The sequence below is a fragment of the Sesamum indicum genome, linkage group LG8 (assembly GCF_000512975.1).
Source record: "Sesamum indicum cultivar Zhongzhi No. 13 linkage group LG8, S_indicum_v1.0, whole genome shotgun sequence".
Classification (NCBI taxonomy): domain Eukaryota; kingdom Viridiplantae; phylum Streptophyta; class Magnoliopsida; order Lamiales; family Pedaliaceae; genus Sesamum; species Sesamum indicum.
In genome coordinates this window covers 9684917-9706217 of record NC_026152.1, presented here as the reverse complement: position 1 = coordinate 9706217, position 21301 = coordinate 9684917, and the positions used below count along the sequence as shown (strand labels likewise).

The following is a 21301-nucleotide window of genomic DNA, read 5'->3' as shown; positions in this document are numbered from 1 at the left end:
GGTGTTTCCTTCTTAGTCTCAACTTCGGGTCCTATAATTAATCACTGCCGCAGAGAACATCACTTGACTCCAACTTCACACACAGATCACAACATTACATGGGCAACTCCGGCGAGCTTCCGGCGCCCCTCTCTGCCGGTGAAATCCCTTGTTCGATTCAGCAAATTAGATGAAAGGTGAGGATAATAGAGACGTTGCCACCGTAAAACCAATGGCAAAATTGGCAGAAACGGAAAAGCACAAAATCGACTGTCCTAGTGATTTTGTAATCTGATAAAAGTATAAAACAAAGCAAAAAGAAACATCAATTCCATGAAGGAAACTTTGAATTGTGTATTGCCTTCAAAGGTTGAACAAAGTTTCAAAAGTTAAAAAAAATAAAACAGAAACTCTGTTAAAAACAGAGTGAAGAAGACGAATCAGAAAAAAAACTGAAAAGAAAAAATAACTGAAGAAAATCGTATTTCATGAAACCCGCGTCTTCTTCGAACCAGGGTCCCAAGCATCATCCTCTGTTGAGCTAGCATCAGAACTCTTAATTTCAACACTCCCCCCACAAGTTGGACTTGGAAATCCCATGAACAAGCCCAACTTGCAGACAAGACTAGAGAACTGAGAAGAAGAAAGGGACTTAGTGAACAAATCCGCCAGTTGCTCACGACTGCGAACAAAAATAGGATCAAGAAAACCTTCTTTATAACAATTGCGAACAATGTGGCAATCAATATCCAAATGTTTGGTACGCTCATGAAACACGGGATTCGCCATAATATGTAGAGCAGCCTGATTGTCGCAATGAAAGGGAATAGGACCATCCAAAGCAATGCCAAAATCACGCAGCAAGAAAGAGATCCATTTTAGTTCACAGGTAGCAGCTGTCATACTACGATATTCCGCCTCCGCAGACGATCGAGAGACAGTACACTGTTTCTTGGTCTTCCAAGAAATGATGGTTGGACCAAGGAAAACACAAAATCCAGAAAGAGAACGCCTAGTGTCAGGACAAGCAGCCCAATCCGCGTCACAAAACGCCCGAAGCTTAAGAGAGTTAGAAACAGGGAAGAAAAGACCTTGAGCCGAAGTACCCTTGAGATAGCGAACTAAACGAGTGGCAGCTAACCAATGAGAGCGACAAGGACGTTGAAGAAATTGACTCAACTGCTGGACACCGTGTGAGATATTAGGCCGAGTAAAGCTAAGGTAAAGAAGACGTCCTATCAAGCGACGAAAAGATTCTGGATCCTCAAGCAAATTATCATCATCATCATGTAACTTGAGGCCAGGGGTTAGAGGAGTAGCAGCAGGTCGAGCATGGAGGAGACCACAATCAGCAATAATGTCTGAGATATATTTGGACTGAGTGACAGAGGTGCCAGCTTCTGAACGAGCTATTTGCAGCCCAAGAAAGTAACGTGCAGAGCCTAAGTCCTTGATGGTAAAAAGTGCATCAAGATGAACCTTCACCTGCGAAATAAGATCATCAGTAGGAGCCATTATAAGTACATCGTCAACGTATACCAAGAGGCCAATAAAACCAGTATCCAACGGCTTAAGGAAGAGACAATGATCATGCTCGGACTGCTTGAAACTGAAGACAGTCAAACTGCGCGAGAACTCCAAATTCCATTGTCGCGATGCTTGTTTCAGACCATACAAAGAACGCCTAAGGAGACAAACATACCCAGGCTTAATAGAGTATCCCTCAGGAGCGTCCATGTAAATTTCTTCATCGAGGTGCCCGTGAAGAAATGCGTTATTGATATCAATCTGGTGTAATGGCCACTGGAATGATGTAGCAATCGCGATGAATAAACGGACGGTCACAGCCTTGGCAACGGGAGAAAAGCGTTCAACATAATCCACCCCCTCAACTTGGGTGTATCCTTTGGCCACTATCCTAGCCTTATACCGTTCAATCGAGCCATCATCCTTCAACTTAATTTTGAACACCCAACGGCACCCAATGGAACGTTTACCAGATGGTAATGGAACAACCTCCCAAGTGTTATTAGACTCCAAGGCTTGCAATTCTTTATCCATGGCAGCAACCCACTGAGGATTGGACGAGGCCTCCTTGTAATTGCGCGGTTCCTGCAAAACAGATAGAGAGGCAACAAAGTCCATATATGTGGAACTTAAGGAAGTGATAGTAGGGGCAGCGGTGTGAGATGCTAAGTTACAAACAAAATCTGAGAGCCAAGCAGGCCTAGAATGATTCCGTTGAGATCTACGAATATAGGTAGAAGAAGTGGATGAAGGAATAGGTTGAGAGGATGGAGGAGAGAAAATGTGCAGTAGGTGAAGGAACAGCAGACCGAGTAGATTCAGTGTGAGGATCATCATTTAAAGGAATGATAGGTAAAGGAATTTGAGGTACAACTGGAGGAGATTGAGCAAAGGAAAAAATATCTTCATGGAACGTCACATTTCTAGAGACGAAGGTTGTGTTAGAATCAATATCAAATAACTTGTATCCCTTTTGTCCAGGAGGGTACCCAAGCAAGACACATTTAACAGAACGTTTATCAAACTTAGATAGGTGAGGACTGGGCTTAATAGCGAAACAGAGGCATCCAATGGTCTTAAGATGTTCGTAGGAAGGAACCTTTTGATAGAGAATTTCATAGGGAGTCTTCCATCCTAAAACAGCAGTCGGAAACCTATTAACTAGATAAGTGGCAGAAAGGATAGCATCGCCCCAAAAACGCCTAGGAAAGGATGACTGAAACATGATGGACCTAGCTATATCAAGAAGGAATCTGTGTTTCCTCTCTACAACTCCGTTTTGTTGCGGAGTGTAGGCGCAAGTACGTTGATGAATGATGCCTGAATCGCGAAGAAAAGATTGGAATTGAGAACTTAAGAACTCGGAGCCATTATTTGTGCGAATGGATTGGATACGTTTGTTAAACTGGGTGAGTACAAGTTTATAGAAAGTTTGAAACATCTCTAGACACTGACTCTTGTAGCACATAAAGAATGTCCAAGTAGACTTACTAAAGTCATCAACAATGGTTAAGAAGTAGTGACAACCGGAGAGAGTGGGTTCCTTATATGGTCCCCAAATGTCGGCGTGAACAAGAGCAAAAATTGAGGTTGAATGAATGGAGCTTGAAGAGAAAGGGAGTTGATGCATTTTAGCTAAGGGGCAGATTTCACAAGACGAGTGATCAAATTCTAAATGAGACAAAGAAGATATATGTTTCATTGAATTTTTGGACAAGTGTCCAAGACGTTTATGCCATACATCACCCTTATTCACGGCAACACCAACATAGGAATCTAAATTACAAGCAATCCTAGGAGATACAGAAACATTTTTGATTGAAACAGATGCAGAAAATAGGACATATAAGTTCCCTATGAGTTGTCCCGTAGCCATCACCCTCTCACTCCTCAGGTCCTGCAGGATACAACGAGACTTTAGAAAGCAAAATTGAACAGACATAGCTTGGCATAATTGTCTAACGGACAGCAGATTAACGGAAAAAGTTGGAATGTACAGAACATGTGTTAGTGTAATTTCAGAAGAAAGCATAACAGAGCCTATATGTGTGACTGTTTGTGTTTGTCCATTTGGTAAATGAATTGTGAGAGGTTGTGTAGGTGTAGTGTAGGACTGGAACAAATGAATATTTCCACATATATGACTTGTTGCCCCGCTATCGATAATCCAAGAGCCAGACAACATACAAGTAGAGCTCATGCTATTACCTGCGAAATTGTCTAGCTGCGCGAAATTAACCTTCAAGGGATCAAAAGGCATTTCATCATGTATCAGCCTCTGTACCTCTGTTCGAACTATATCTGCAATATTTGTAGCTCCCTCCGTTTTCATAGAAGCTGATTCACTAGTTGCTGCAGCTACAAATCCTCGCCCTCTGCCTCCTGTTTTCCTCCTCGAATCGTTCATTTCTTTGTACCAATCCGGCACTCCGTGAAGTTTGAAACAAGTGTCCTTGGAGTGACCAGTTCGTTGACAATGCTCACAGAAAACATGCCTTTTATCCACAAAAGCCTTCTTTTTAAAACCTTGCGTTTTAACTTGAAAAGCGGCGCCACTATTCATTTCAAAGCCACTTACATTCATCTGCATTTGTTTTTCCATACGAATGAGCATGGAATAAGCTTTAGTAACTGATGGCAGAGGTTCTAGCAACAAGATCTGGTTCCTTGCCTGATCATACACCGTGTTCAATCCAACCAAGAACTGTATCAACTGATTGGAAGTAGTCATCTCTGCCATCGCCTTATTGATGCCACACGTGCAGCCTGTGCAGACGCATTTCGGAGTAGGTGCCAAACATGTGAGCTCATCCCACAATCGTTTTATTTTAGTGTAATATTCTGTAATTGACATATTTCCTTGTGTTACTTGACTAATTTCTCGCTGCAACTGATAAATCATCGGACTGTTGCTCTCGCCAAACCTCGCTTCCAGTTCTAGCCAGAGTTCTCGCGAAGAACTCACATACATAAACGACTCGGCAAGCTCCTTCGACATACAATTTAAAATCCAGGTCGTTACCATGGAATCTATACGATTCCACTTCTTAAAATCATCTGTATTGCCTGGTGGTCTAACTGCAGTACCATCAACAAAGTCTAATTTCATTTTTGCCGTCAAAGCTCGCCTTATTGCTCTACTCCAGGCGAAGTAATTGCTTCCGGTTAACATCGCTGAAACCATCACTATTCCAGTGTGATCCGATGCCTGTAATTGCATAGAATCCAAGTCTGATGTAGTATGCGCCATTCCTGTGCCTGCGTATTCAGCACTCGCCATAATCGAATGCTAATGTATCAACTGTAAACAGAAACTCACAGAGACCTTCACGGAGTTTGCTCTGATACCATGATAAAAGTATAAAACAAAGCAAAAAGAAACATCAATTCCATGAAGGAAACTCTGAATTGTGTATTGCCTTCAAAGGTTGAACAAAGTTTCAAAAGTTACAAAAAAAAAAAACAGAAACTCTGTTAAAAACAGAGTGAAGAAGACGAATCAGAAAAAAAACTGAAAAGAAAAAATAACTGAATAACTGACTAAGCCACGTTACTAAAAATAACTGAAGAAAATCGTATTTCATGAAACCCGCGTCTTCTTCGAACCAGGGTCCCAAGCATCATCCTCTGTTAAGCTAGCATCAGAACTCTTAATTTCAACATAATCACCCACGATGGAGGCTTTATTACGGGCCAGTCCACATTGTGCCGGCCGACAAAAATACTAGTAAACAAAATACTTCTAGAGACTACTTGGGATATCATGCATTATTCAAGAAAGTAAATATGGCTTATGTGAAAGATATTATCCTATTGCCCTGATATAATTTCTTCTAAAAATATGATTCATTTAATAAAGTTTCTGAAAGTAAGAATAAAAGATGCATTAGCAAGACCTTTTATTTCCTTCAACAAGCATCTAGAGATCGACTGCCATCTTGTCAGAGATAAGTATAAGAGTGGTTTTTTAGCTCTTATTCATGTGTCCTCAAAGGCTCGACTTGCAGATGTATTTACTAAGTCTCTAACTTGGACCTATATTTCTGAGGTTAATCTTCAAGTTGGGTGTGTGTTGGAAATAAGTGTATATTTGAACTTATTTTTAGAGATAAATTAACATAATTAAAAATAAGTGTTGTATGTTTGATACTGTGTTTTAGGGGATAAAAGTCATTATTCAGTGTCAAACTATATTTCTTTTATATATATATATATAAGTATTGTATGTTTAATATTATGCTCTGGAATACGAAAATCACTATTTATTATCAAATTATGTTTATTTTATATTATATTTATGTATGTATATATATTATATATACAAAGGCCAAGACCAAAAACTAACACAAATAAAGTGTAAAAAAAAAAAAACAAGTAAATATTTAGTGTGTATTAGCCCATCTCGGATCATAACCTGTAAAGCTGAGCTTTATCAATTTTATAGGTACACAAAAACCTCTATAGAGTAATATTTTTTTTAAAAGTAATATTTCGATTTCAACTTTGGGCCAAGGTTAAGAGTAATAATTATAAATAATAAGATAATAATTTTTTGAAAGACCCTTATATAATTTAAGATTTATTAATGTAATATTTTTCACATATACACAGCATGTGATGTTTTTCCGACAAAAAAATAAATAAAAAAAATGATCATATATAGTAAAGTGCAAATTTTACAAAATTGATATGGCAAATTAACACAAATACAAGTTTAGATGTCAAAGTGTAAAATGGATATAGTTCGGATGGGAAAATATAAGTTACCCTATATATAAAGTTAACAGTTTATAATTATAATAAAATATTATTTCTTTTTTTTTTCCCCTTCTTTTTCTTAAGAAAAATAGTGGTTTATATATATTGTAAAAAACGTGGTTAATGCAATTTATCTCCCTGTGATATTATAAATAAAAAATAAAAAAATAGCAATTTATCCCTCCTATGTTTTTTAAAATGAAGTAATTTACCTCCCTATCTATGAAGGTAAGTTGCTCAATTTTAGAAAATACAGGTGGTAAATTGCTGCATTTTAAAAAATACAGAAGAATGAATTATTTTTTTTTATGTAAAAATAATTTACTTATTTATAATATTATAAAAATAATTACTTGCATCTTTGGGCCACGGTTCAAAGTAATAATTTTGATAAATTAATAAAATAATAATTTTTCGAAAGATCCTTATATAAATTAATGGTCCCTTCAATATTATAAATTAATAATTCTACAAAATTACAAATATAACTAGGACAGTTTAGTAAAATATGGTTCTATTGTTGCTTCCTCCTTCTTAAAATTTAAATTCGGTTGTATTTCATCTCTAATTTTTCTTACTGCATCCGGGAGTTTTGCTATTGCATTCTCATACTGTAACGAAAAATATATCAATATCTAATTTATGAAAAATAATATAGGTTTGTTAACACGAAAAAAACTCTATAAATTAATAAAATTATTACTTAACCGATTAATTAATATCTCTTTAAATTAATAAAATTACATAATCCCAATATTATTTATTTATAGAGATTCTACTGTAATTTGGTGTCATGGGGCCAACCCATTGTTATGTAATTTTGTGGAATATTGGGGGCATTTTTTGTGTTTATTTTTATTATTTTATTTAGAATATATCAATTATATATAAATATATATATTATATGCATGAAGATATATATATATATATAAATACTAAGCAAAGACCTTTTTCTCAAAAAGTACGTCCATGAAAAGAAATGTGAAAAGAGAAAAAGTAAATTTGGATTACCCTACTACTTTTCCAAAAGATTTACAACATTTTATTTTTATTTTATTATTTATATTTTTTAAAATACATTAAAAATACTAATAATTATACTCTCCCCCCTAAAATTTAGTTTAATTACACATAAATTTTCTGTAGTTTGAAATTTTACATCTAGCACCCATGAGGTTTGCTTACATCTGGTCAAAATTCACGAAATTTGTTGATATTGACAAAAAAAAAATCTATATTTATCTCTGATTGACTTATTACTGACGTATAGCACGTCAGATAAATCTTTTTATAACCAAATTACTCTCATACGTCTTCACGCATTAATACATGTGAGGATGTAAATTTTTACCATTATAAGAGTAGTTTAGTTCAAAAAAAAATCATTTGACCTGCATTAAATCAGTAATAATTCAATTAAGGGTAAATATTAATTTTATTTATTTATTTTTTGTCAATATCAGTAAATTTTGACTAGTGAAATGATATATATGTTAGACAAAAATAAATTTTAAGAGTATTAAATGTAAATTTTTAAATTATAAAAAAATTTATACATAATTACATCAAATTTTAGAGAATCCAACCATAATTATCCCTTACACATACGCTATTACTGGTCTAATATGAGCCATATATGATGTGTTCTTGGCACATTGTTCGACAAGTGATTGAGGAGATATATATAATATTTTGAAGTGTCGACGTATTCGATTTTATACATAAGGGATAATTATATTTCTCTTTTTATAAATTTATGTAATTATACGTAAATTTTTATAATTTAAAAAATTATATTTCGTATTTTTAAGATTTATTTTTGTCTAACAAATAAGTTCCTCTTTTAGTTAAAACTCACTGAATTTACTGAGTTTAACAAAAAAAAAATAACATGAATAAAAATTGATATTTATCCTCGAATGACTTATTACAGGTCAAACACCTTTTTTCCAACTAAACTACCCTTGTAAGGGTGAAGATATACCTCCTCACATGCATTAACGCGTGAAAACGTATGAAAATAATTCGGTTATAAAACATATTTATTTGACCTATAATAAATCATTAATAAGTGAATCGATGGTAAATATAATTTTTTTTTCGATTTTATTGTTAATATCAACAAATATAACTAATAAAATAACTTATTTGTTAGATAAAAATAACTTTATAAGCGCTGATGTAATCTCCCAAAACAAAAAAAAATACGTATATTTATACCAAATCCCATCATAGGAAAGTCTAATTATCCCTCTGCATAATGGTTCATTTCAACATCACATTTATAAGCTGCATCCAGACAACTCACGACAACACAAGTTGTCAACCTCTGTTGTAAAATGACATATTTGTCCTTCAATTCGTGTACAATTTTATACAACCTAACCGGAAAGGCAAAATATTGGTCCGCATTTGGTATAGTGAAACGGGCAAGATAAGATAAAACACACTCAATGTTTGTTTTTGTGTTTTTACACTTTATCTGCGTGTTTTTTTATTTTTCAACTTTCTATATATAATATATATATATACATAATATAAAACAGACATGATTTGATAATATACAGTAATTTTTATCTCCAAAAAATACAATATTAAACATAAATATTTATATATATACATATTTATATATCAAAATATATAATTTGACAATGGTGTCCCCCAAATCCCAATATCATACATATACCACTTATTTTAAAATATTTTAAATTACCCCAAAATACAAATCCAAACATGTCATCTATTTTCAACAAATACTTATTTATTCTATTTTTCTCTCTCTATTTTCAAAACACAAAATAAAACAATTAAAACACAAATCCAAACAATGCTAGAGTCGTCAAATGTCAATCGAGCCATACCAACGGGCCTAACCAGGTAAAAATACAAGCAATTTCTTTGTAATATTGTAAACGAATAATTACTCTTTTATAAAAGATTAATTTATCTCTCCGTATTTTTAAAAATATAGCAATTTACCACCTGTGTTTTTTCTAAATGAAACAATATACTTTTTTAGATGGAGAGGTAAATTCCTTTATCTTAAAAAACAATGAGGGTAAAATTGATATCATTTTTTTTATAAAATAGTAATTTGCTCATTTGCAATATCACATAAAGGTAAAATATATTAAACACGACTTAAATATGTTCGACTGGGTTGGTAATAATATTTTGTAAACTTCGAGAAAGATAATTATAAAATTTTTAATATAACAGAAATGTATTTATAATTAAAATAAATTTTAAAAAGTATGAATATAATTTATCCTAAAACATATACAATCGTTGTAATTCGTAATTAATCAAGTATACGTATATTTTCAAAAATTTATTTATCTCAAATAATAATTGTTCGACGATTAACTAATTAATCTCCCCAATATTTCGTATCCGTACATATAATTATTAATTAGGTTTTTCATTCTGACCTACAATAAGATTACATTTGAATTGATCAGTTTGAAAACGAAATATTTTAATTTAAAATAATTTAAATACATTTAAAAATTTTATTATTAGGGATTAAAAATCTATAATTTTCAATTTATCAATTTAAATGTAATCTAAATTTTTTCAATATCTGATCTATATTTTAGGACTCAATGGTTTTGAAAATTGTCAAATACAGCCCTCAAATGTGTTTATAATTATTCTTTTGAGACTAAAACCATTAAAATTTGTCAATATCTGATCTATATTTCCAGAATCTACTAATTTTGAAAATTATCAAATACACCCCTCAAATGTTTTTATTTTCTTTAAGCTACTAAAATTTGTCAATATTAACACGTTTGAATTTGTTTGGATAATTCAAAATTTAAAGAATTTCAAATTCTTGAATTCTAATTTTGAACTATGTTCTGTTAAAATAATGTTGGATGCCAGATTCTTTTCATATTGAGTTATTTGAAATATTTTCTCCAAATCATTTCCTAAAATCCGAATCCATCAATCAAAACGCACCCTAAAATTTTTCAATATCTGCTTCATGCGATTATCAGCTGATTTGCTAAAAATAAGCTGAAATGAGTGTTTTTGACTTACAGTTTTTATTTTTGAACAACTTAATTTAAATTAATTTAAGTCAAAAGTTGTAAGTATATCTTATCAACTTCTGCAGCTTATACTAGTAAAATTGTAAGTATTAATCTGTTTTTTTTTTTTTTTCAAATGCTCCGACTTTAAATTCTGTTCACTATTAACTTTTTGTTTTTAAACACCTTTATCTTATTATTACTGCTTAGCTTACAACTTAATTATTCTCACGTAAAAAACAAAACACACACATCAGGAAACAGGATAAATTACAATGAATTTCTATGAAATTTACATTAATTTTAAATACTCCCCTGTTGCTTGAAAATTTTCAAATACCCAGGGTGTATTTGGATGAATGGGTTTGGATTTGAAGGAAAAATTTAGATAAATGATTTTAAATGACTCGATCCAAAATTTTTTTTGAAATCCATTCATATTCATCAAAACATAGTTCAGAACTAGAATGGAAGAGTTTGAAATCCTTTAAATTTGAAATGGATGAATAGCAATTTACCTCCCTATGATATTGAAAATGAGCACATTACCCCCCTATGAAAAAAATATAAAAATTTACCCCCTTATACTTTTTAAAATGAAGCAATTTACATCCTTATACAGGGAGTGAAATTTCTTCATTTTAAAAATCATAGAGGGGGTAAATTATTGTATTTTAAAAAATACAGGAAAGTAAATCGTTATTTATTTTTTCATAAGGGGGTAATTTGCTCATTTGCGACATCACGAGGGGGTTGCTTGCATTTTTCTCAATTTGAAATTATCCAAACATATTCAAATGATTTAATATTAAGTATGATTTCAGATTATTCAATTCGAATGCAATTTCACAAAATTAACAGTTGTTTAACAAAAATACTCCCTCGTAACACTATTCCTTAGACAAATAATAAGTATTTAAAATTTTTAAATAAAATAAAATATTTATAATTATAACATTTTTTGTTATTCAATCTATGTTTACAGGATCAGTTGATTTTTTTAAAGAAAAATAATAAAGTAGAATCCTAGGATGTTATATTATTTTTGTTGAGTGTAATGCACTAAGACAAAGTCGCAATAAATATAAATAATTGAGACTATTGTTCATGATGTCGCATTTATTGTCACACGAACTGAAATTACACAGAAATCGGCATTTAATAGATGGATGTTTTGGTTTTGGGTGTTGCAGTGGCGAAACCGTAAATAAGTGGAGAAAGAGTGGCAAAGTGCCGACAACGTAATAACAGAAATGGAAAATAAATTCAAAAAGCCAAGGCCTATCTATCGTCGCATGATATGTGGGAAAACCCCTACACAAGTGTGTGTGTGTGTTTTCTTGTATCTATATGTATATAATGATTATTGTGATATATTATTTCTACGTGCATATAATAAATAATTTTATATATTATAAATAAGAATAAAATATATATATTTATATATTATAAAAATAAAAAAATAAAAAAATATTAATTAATGTAAATTTTGAAAAATTGAATAAGACAGTTATTTTATCATAAAAAATATTTTTTTTTATTTTATAAAAAATTAGTGCAGTAATATTATTAATTATTGTTTGTGAGTGTCGAGAATTTATTTTATTTTATTTTATATTAGTGTAGATATATATATATATATATACGTATAGATGTATGTGTGTGTTTATATTCCCATTTGCTCGCTTTTTTGGTACGTGAGTGGCATATTTGTTCCTTCTCTCTCCTCTCTCTCTCTCTCTCTCTCTCTCTCTCTTTTATATATTCTTCTCGACTGCACTTTTTCCAACTTTTTTTTTCTTCTCTATCTGCTGTTGCTGCTGCTTTACTTTGTTCTTAGTTCATCCCTTCATTCTTCTGTTTCTTCTTGTTCTTGTTCTTCTTCTTATTCTCCCTCACACACGCACGGAGATACACACAAGAAAGACGGAGTGATGGGTGACATTGCACACCCTCCCATGGAGCAGCTTCAGGACCTTGAGTACTGCATTGATTCTAATCCTCCATGGCGTACGTTGCATCGTTTTTCTCCCTTACACTTTAAGCGGACATAGCATATAGGCATTTGTGAGTGTCGAGAATTTATTTTATTTTATTTTATATTAGTGTAGATATATATATATATATATACGTATAGATGTATGTGTGTGTTTATATTCCCATTTGCTCGCTTTTTTGGTACGTGAGTGGCATATTTGTTCCTTCTCTCTCCTCTCTCTCTCTCTCTCTCTCTCTCTCTCTTTTATATATTCTTCTCGACTGCACTTTTTCCAACTTTTTTTTTCTTCTCTATCTGCTGTTGCTGCTGCTTTACTTTGTTCTTAGTTCATCCCTTCATTCTTCTGTTTCTTCTTGTTCTTGTTCTTCTTCTTATTCTCCCTCACACACGCACGGAGATACACACAAGAAAGACGGAGTGATGGGTGACATTGCACACCCTCCCATGGAGCAGCTTCAGGACCTTGAGTACTGCATTGATTCTAATCCTCCATGGCGTACGTTGCATCGTTTTTCTCCCTTACACTTTAAGCGGACATAGCATATAGGCATAAAGAGTTTCAGTTTCGTGGGTGGCATGTGTGTGTTTGTTTGTTGTTTCTCGTCATCTGAATGTTTATGGAGTTTGCTTGTACATTTATTAGAACAGTTCCGTGTGTTCTGGTGGGGTTGAAGGGTTTTTTGGTTCAAAAATCAAGAAACGGTGTTGTGTGGGATTAGTTGAGTGGGGGAAAGCCTCATTTATTGACCTGACAAAAGCTGGAACTTTGCTCCGTTGTGATTAATGATGTTAGTTTATAGTTATAAAGGCTGTTTCTTTTCAACCCTTGTACCTCTGTCAGTTTCTGTGTGTGGAGTTACGGCTATTTTTTGGTTGTGATGAGTTTTGTGACTAATGGGACTGTAAAAATGTGTAATTAGACTCATGGGATTTTGCTATGTAAGCTACTAAATGAGATACGAATTGGACACTGTTTTGTGAATGTTTGAAGTGAGCATCTTTTTAGTGTGTTGATTTGTTTAGTTAAGAATGTATCTCATTCGTTCTATTTGTCATGAGTATGCCAAAAAGAACTTCTCTCTTGGTAATAGTTTATCTTGAACAAATGAATGCATCTACTAAAATTTTGAAGTACTAAAAGTAGAAAAGAGCTTGATACAACAAATAATAGACAGTGATTTTAAGAAATGCCGGGCAAGATTTCTTGATTCTTATGTCATTTTCCCCATTGTCTCAAAATAACCTCACTTTCAAAGTTCTATGAATTTTGTAAGGCCCTTGAACAAAATCATATAAGTGATTATGATGAGGAAATCTTCTTTGCCTATTCAACTTTTGTTCTGTTATGTGAAAGACTGTTTATGCTACTATTGTATGCCAAAGATACCTCTGGTTAAAATGCTAGCTACAATGACAATTGTACGTGAAACTGAAGCTGTAGGGACACTTAAATGCAGTCCTTTTTGTTGGGTGAGAATTGACTTCTTATGCATTTGGAATCTGACAATTTTACTTTATGTGTTTCTGTATTCATGGTACCATGTAATAAGCTAAAATTTGCAAGACTAATGTGTTCCAATAGTACAAAAGTGAAGATTTGAAATCTGACCACAAATGCAGGCATATGAAAAGCTGGATTTCCATTTCTGGTGAACTAGCCAAGTGCCATCTCTGTGCAGGCCAAACAAACGCATCCTTCCTAATATTCCCATAAGCTTTTGCTATTAAAATTTAAAAAAACAAAAGATTTTGCATGCTTTTCACTTGCATAAATTCTCTCTCCAGTTATTAAAGGAGAATCATCAACTATGATTCTTGACTTGGTGCTTCTGGTAAAACTTATGTTAGTTATTTGTCAAGTATTTTCTTGGCAAGCTAATACAGATTAGTTTTGTTTGATACCAAACAAGGAAGTTAGCGTATATAGATAATTCTTCTGCTACCACTTCGATATGAATGTAACAGATGTCATTTAGCCATAAAAGAAGAAATATTAAATTCTCTAAACCCCCTGATTTTTTATTTTCTATCTGCAGCTGAAACCATTTTGTTAGCATTTCAGAACTACATTTTAGTGCTTGGCACAAGTGTGATGATTCCCACAGTGCTTGTCCCTACGATGGGTGGATCTGATGTAAGCTGATCTCGTATTTGTTTTTTAGTTATTTTGTCTGCTTAAAAGGCGAATCTTGACTGATTTGATAAGGTAGCTAGAAACTGGTCAGTCTTTCGAGAAGTTTTACTCACGCAAATATTGAGCTCCTTTAGTGTTTTTTCTTTTCCTGGTTTACCTTTTGTTTAGCTCGTTATGGCAAATCAAGTTTCTTCACAAGTTAGACGTGTTTCAAGGAAATTGAATCTTCTTCTCCAACCTTAGGACCATTTATCTTTAATGGTCAATTTGGTATCACATACATACGAGATGGTTGGGCCAATATCACTTCTAAATATTTTCTTTCCTCAGTTCTTGGTCTTTATAACTTGGTCTTAAGGCTTTTAGATATATCAAGCAAAACATATAGTTTAACTAGTTTGAAAAGTTCCCTTTTCCCTCTCACTAAGCTATGTGTTCACCAATACACAGGGGGATAAAGCACGAGTTATTCAGACATTGCTTTTTGTAGCTGGCATCAACACCCTTCTTCAGGCCCTCTTTGGGACCAGGTTACCTGCTGTTGTTGGAGGGTCCTTTGCTTATCTTGTTCCCATAGCATATATTATTAATGACTCGCAATTGCAACGGATTGATGAGCCTCATGTAGTAAGTACCTGTTGTTTCCATTCCCATCTCCCAACCTCGAGGGTCTTTTTGATGTTTATACCTTTTGAATATTACATGGTTCTGTGTAAATTGACTTCACTACTTCCGCCTAGATCAATAAATTTGTTTTGCAGTTCGATAAATCACTAGAAGATACCGTATGCATGTCGCAACTAAAATAGTAAAAGCGACAGTTCAAGCAGGCTAGAGCTTATAGGTTTCTATGTTGACGGGGAATTGAAACTTACATTTCATATTTGACTGTTTCACAGAGATTTACACAAACTATGAGAGCTATCCAAGGAGCTCTTATTGTTGCTGCGAGTATACAAATAATTCTGGGGTACAGCCAAGTGTGGGGTCTCTTTTCACGGTACAGTTTTTATCATCCAATTACTTAGAAGGCTAAAAGAACTTCCATTTGTGGAAACATTCATGAGTTTTAGATTGTTTATTCTCAGCTTCTTCAGTCCCCTTGGAATGGCACCTGTCGTTGGATTAGTTGGTTTGGGCTTATTTCAACGAGGATTTCCAGCAGTAAGTTTTCCTGTTGATATTTCCTTATATCTCCATAGATTTGCTTGGGTTTTATGTTAATCATATATTCATATGATTCTACTAGGCAAATATCAAGAGATTTCCCATAACTGATTCTTGTTTTAGCAGCAAGTCTGTCTAGTTTGTTGGAGTTTCCAGAATTTTCCATCCTTGTTCCAGCAATACCAAAAATGCCTACAAAATTATAAACATAGAGACAATGAACGCTATGTTCTGAACCTGCCTCATTAATATGGCCGCCTCATTAGTATGTCCATGGTGTTTCACAACTCCATTGCAGTGACATGGAATCTCAACTCCAGAAATATATATTGGATTCGTGAGTTTCTATAGTTTCAGTTGAATGCAAGTATAGAAACGAAAGTGCATACGCTTACAATATAACAATGTCTGAAGTGGGCAGCATATTAAACAAGCATTCTAATTTCAGTAAATTTACAGCACAAATTAGCATATTGATATGCTGCATATTTTCTTTAGCAAAAAGGTCAAGATATTAATTGCGTGTTCCCACTCCCCATGATTCTTTGATGTACAAGATGCTGGAAGTGCTAAAGCCATCGGTTCTTTATACAGTCAGTGTAAGATAAACAATCAACAACCATAATTGCTCGTTTATTAACAGATGCTCGTTTCTTATCTGTTTTGCAGCTAGGTAACTGTGTAGAAATTGGTTTGCCAATGCTTTTCTTGGTTATCGCCTTGTCACAAGTGAGTTGATCCTGCATGATTCAATTGTAAAAGCTCTTGTCCCGGCTTTTCTGTCATTCATGCAAGTAACAGTTTTCCGCTTTCAGTATCTGAAGCATGTTAAGCCACTGAGGGACTTCCCCATATTTGAACGGTTTCCTGTATTGATCTGCGTCTCCATTATTTGGATATACTCCCTCATACTAACAGCTAGTGGAGCTTACCGTGGCAAACCGAGTGAAACTCAAGTCAGTTGCCGTACAGACAGGGCAAATCTTATATCCACAGCTCCATGGTTGTGTGTCTATGTAGTAATTCTTTTGCCAAACTTTTACTTAATTTTTTTTGCAGAAATCTAATAATCTACTCTCTGTTGTTTTAAGGTTCAAGTTCCCGTATCCTCTGCAGTGGGGCCCACCTACGTTTGCGGCAGGTCATTCCTTTGCCATGATGTCTGCTGTTCTTGTCTCAATGGTTGAGGTATTGTTCTAAAGTCCAGTTTGTCTGTTAAACTTTTGAAAAACATTTAGATAAGTTCCATTTTGCATTTCCCAGTTGTGGCCTAATGGACAGTCATTCTTGAACTTCTGACTCTACCTTTTCAATTTAGTTGGTTTCAAGAATTACTCTATTTAATCTGTCAATTTCCAATTATTTTTTTGGATACAGAACCCATAGTTAGAATTCAGAAGGTATTAAAATACATCATATCCCTTTTTAAGGTTAACTAAGAAAAGAAATAGTTTATAACTGTAATGATGTCTGAACTACTCAAGTGCATCTTTGGAAAGGTTCAATTCACCAAAGTGTACTTATTATGATTTGTATTTATAATAAGCAAGTTTTAGTTGGAACTTTTATGCATAAGTATACGCTCGTTCATGCATGCCAAATTAATTAATTAATTAAAACAATGTGTTACATTTATTTTGCTGAATAATTAAGAAATTCTTTCATTCACCATATAAGACACGCTAATAAAACAAAAAGTACATTTAAATACTAAAGTTTAGTATTCGGAAAAGGTTGCTTATAATGGGAAAATTCTTTGTGAAAACATATTTACCAAAATACATATCATGAAATATGAACAACTTATAATTTTTATTTTAGTATTAAAGTAACTTTTTAGGTTTATAGTACTGCAATGTTCAGCATTTTAAAGCTATGTAGAAAATCTAAATAAGATTACAGTCCGATAATAATATGATCATGAGTTTAAATTGTATACTCTTTGATTTTTTAACTGGCTTTATTATTAACAAATTGCATTGCTATTCTGCTATTAAATTAATATTATAGCTCTTTGTTACATGAGTAACTTAATGGATGCATAACAAAAAATTTACTTTGTCTACCTCACAACAAAAGAAAAAAGAATGAAATAGAATTAGTATCTATCTACTAAGTTTATAAGTCTAATTTTAGATTTTTCGTTAAAATAAGGTTTTCATAAGGTATATTAACCATTCGTAGTATATGTTCTTTTCCATACCTATTTGATATGCCGAGAAAAAGAAAAAAGAGAAGGAGTGCACTACAATGTTCAATTATCAAATTATATTTCATTGTAATCAATATGATGTCTTTTAATACGATTTATTTAAAATCTTAAGTTTACTTGTACTAATTTGGATTCAAGATAGGTAAAACTGATTTTCTCCATATTTTTGTCTTCTCAAGAAGTTAAGAAACATTAACATAATGTTTGGATTCGTTTTCTGAGTGTTTTGTTGTGTTTTGTGAAAATAGAGAGAGAAAAACAAAGATAAACAAGTGTGTGTTAGAGATAGTATGTATGCTTGGATTTGTTTTTGGAGATAATTTAAAATAAGTATTATATATTTAATGTTGTGTTTTGGGTGACAAAAATTACTATTCATTGTCAAATCATGTCTTTGGAGATAATTTAAAATAAGTATTATATGTTTAATGTTGTATTCTGGGAGACAAAAATTACTATTCATTGTCAAATCATGCCTTTTTTATATATATTTATGTATATATGTGTATATATATATATGTATGTTTTTATGCTAAAACAGTTAAAAACACCTAAATAAGGTGTTTTTGAATGATGGCAAACATTGGGTATGTTTTGACTTGTTTCGGAAATAAGTTGGAAATGAAAACAAACATAATGTAAGTATTTTAAGCTTATTCATACTTTTTTTTCCATATATATATAGCATATATAATATGTGTATATATAAATATAGATTAAGTGTATGTATTCTTCAAAAGTTAAATTATGTATACAAATCCGTAAAAAATTGTAATAGAAAATCAATAAGGAATTAAGTCATTTTATAAAGGGTAAATTACAACTATCTTCTCTGAAATTTGATATAATTACGAATACCTCTTGTTGTTTGAAAAATTACAAATACCCCCCTCAAATTAAAAATAATTGTATACCTAGATGGTGAAGTGAACATTACTATTTTAACCTTGTTGAATTTTTTCAAAAATAAAAAAATATTTTGAGAAAATGTAAAAAAATTAGAGGGTAGACAAAATAAATAATCTAGAGGGAATATTAGTTCATAAAAATATTTTAGAAAATTATAAAATATATATAAAATTATAATTTATAATATAGAAGGGCATTTTGGTTAATTCACCAAAAAAATTGGATGAAAACCTAACAGAATGGGCTTGTTAGACGGACATTAAAATCAGAGGGGTATTTGTATGTTTTCCGACAATGAGGAGGTATCTGTAATTATGCTAAACCTCAAGAAAGGTGGTTGTGATTTACCCTTTTATAAATGAATTTATATCGTTCAAGAAACTTATAAAATATTTTATAAACCAAAGTTTAAGTTCAATTTTTCGAAGTAACACATTTTATTAAATATCATCGACATCAAAATTTAAGGTGATAATAATATTAATTTTCATAAATACCTATATATGTTAACTATTTGAAATCATCTTTCATAAAATGATTTTTTTGTAATTGTAAAAGTTATTGATATTAAGCTTCAGATCCTTAACTTAGTTGATAGCATGATTTGTATAGTTTTCTTTATGAGAATTGCGTATTAAAAAGAATTTAAGCCACTAATTCAAATAACACAATTTATGTAAAACAGTATTTGATTATTAATTTAAGAATTTGATTTTTTGAATTTCATATATAATCAGTTTAATAATATAAAAGAGATCAAAATGTTTACAAGTACTTATGCTATTATGCAATCAACTTAAGTGACACTAAGGAAAAATACTTTTCATAATTGATTATTTAAAAGAGGATTACCATTAGAAGAAGATAGAATATATGTTTGAATTTTTCTAATTTCACTTAGTATTGGTTATCAAAAAGAGTAGGAGGAACCCAAATACTAGATCAAATACTAACCAAATATTAGTTTTTTATATGATAAAATTTCTATGTAGGTTCATGCCTATCTAATCGATAAATAATTTCAAAGCCACATATTATGAGGATATTCTAAGTATCACTAAAATTGTGGGGAACATCCCTACTTTTTTACTAGTAGGGATAGGGATGGAGATTTTTTCATTAAAATTGATAAATTATTATAGATAAGAAAAAAGGGTGGATAGCAATTTAGCCTCATGTGATATTGGAAATGAGCAAATTACGCCTTATGAAAAATAAATAGCAATTTACCCCTCTGTGTTTTAAAAAATTAAGCAATTTACCTCCTTAAGTAGGGAGGTAGCTTGCTTCATTTTTTGTGAATTGCTACATATTAAAAACACGTGAGGATAAATTACTATTTTATTTTTTATAAGGGGGTTGTTTGCCTTCCATAACACAGGTGGGTAAATGGCAATTTACCCAAGAAAAAATATAATTTGCATAGTATTCTCTATTAATCATCTTGAACAAAGAAGAAGGATTCTTGTAACTTAGTCCAGTTTAAATGAAAGTTCAATAATTTAATTTGAAGTCCACAGAGTATCTATCACAAATGAACATGTATTAAGGGGACAAATTGGAATTTTACCAAATTTAGGCTTAGTGCTTTTGATGCATAGTTTATCTGTCTATAATTTATTGTCAACATAAATATTCTATGATCTAGAATCCTAAATTTTTGGGTGATGTGGTGCTAAAAAAGGTATTCCATTTCCATACTTATCTCGGTTGCCAACTTCAGCAATAAAACATAGTTTTGTATGATGGGAGGAAATCAACCTTAATATCTAATTAATGATTTTTCTTTGGGTTTCATGCTTGATGGACTATCTATTTATACAACTTACATTGTCTTATCATTTTTTTTTTGTTCCCAACAACTTATATAAGATTCAACTTGACTTTGGTTGTATTTGTAGTCCACTGGAGCATACAAAGCAGCATCTCGTCTGGCAATTGCCACCCCACCTCCAGCCTATGTACTGAGTCGAGGCATTGGTTGGCAGGTACGCCAATTAAACTCTACTCCGGTTCATCTATCTTGTTCGTATTGCATTACTTTTTGTTGTTAACCCACGATCTGCCGCGAAAAGATTAAGTTACACTATTAATTGCATATTTTGTTACTCGAGCGTCATAGTGATGAGCAAAAATACATAACAATTTTACTTACAAAAAAATGATGAAATAGCTTGCTTTGTTGATTCATTATGTTTCTTTTCTCTAGGTTCAAGCACTAGAAAATATTTATGTAAATATATATATATATATATGTATGCATGCTATCATAACGCTAAGGTCGTAGTATTTGCCCTGTGCGTTTCATGTTGATAAATATTTTCCATATATCAATTTGCATAGATATTAAATTTAATTTATATTATTGTAAAAGTAGTTTATTTATTTTATTTTAAAAAATCTATTAAATTAAAACTTCTTCTCTTATCCAAATTAGATCATAAAAACAAATTAAAAAGATGTTGCAAATATCAACTTGAATTTCACATGAGATATAATTTTTGCTTGTGAAGTTCTTATAAAAATCCGAACCAATAAGAGTTATTTTGAATTATTTTGGTGCCCCACCCCCCACCCCC

General features: G+C 32.1%; 1 protein-coding gene across 2 annotated transcripts in view; it reads left to right on the top strand.

Moving 5' to 3' along the window:
* Positions 12057-21301, top strand: part of LOC105168126 (nucleobase-ascorbate transporter 1) — a 12570-nt gene continuing 3325 nt past the window's right edge. Inside the window, exons 1-9 of one of the 2 annotated variants that reach the window (XM_020695757.1) lie at positions 12057-12311; positions 14337-14434; positions 14885-15061; positions 15334-15434; positions 15523-15598; positions 16271-16330; positions 16417-16604; positions 16693-16789; positions 20624-20710. In XM_020695757.1, coding sequence (XP_020551416.1) covers positions 12236-12311; positions 14337-14434; positions 14885-15061; positions 15334-15434; positions 15523-15598; positions 16271-16330; positions 16417-16604; positions 16693-16789; positions 20624-20710 — 960 coding nt within the window. In that variant the 5' untranslated portion in view covers positions 12057-12235. Of the gene's footprint in view, positions 12312-12720; positions 12797-14336; positions 14435-14884; positions 15062-15333; positions 15435-15522; positions 15599-16270; positions 16331-16416; positions 16605-16692; positions 16790-20623; positions 20711-21301 lie in introns of those variants that run through there. The other variant, XM_011088074.2, reaches the window with a different exon arrangement.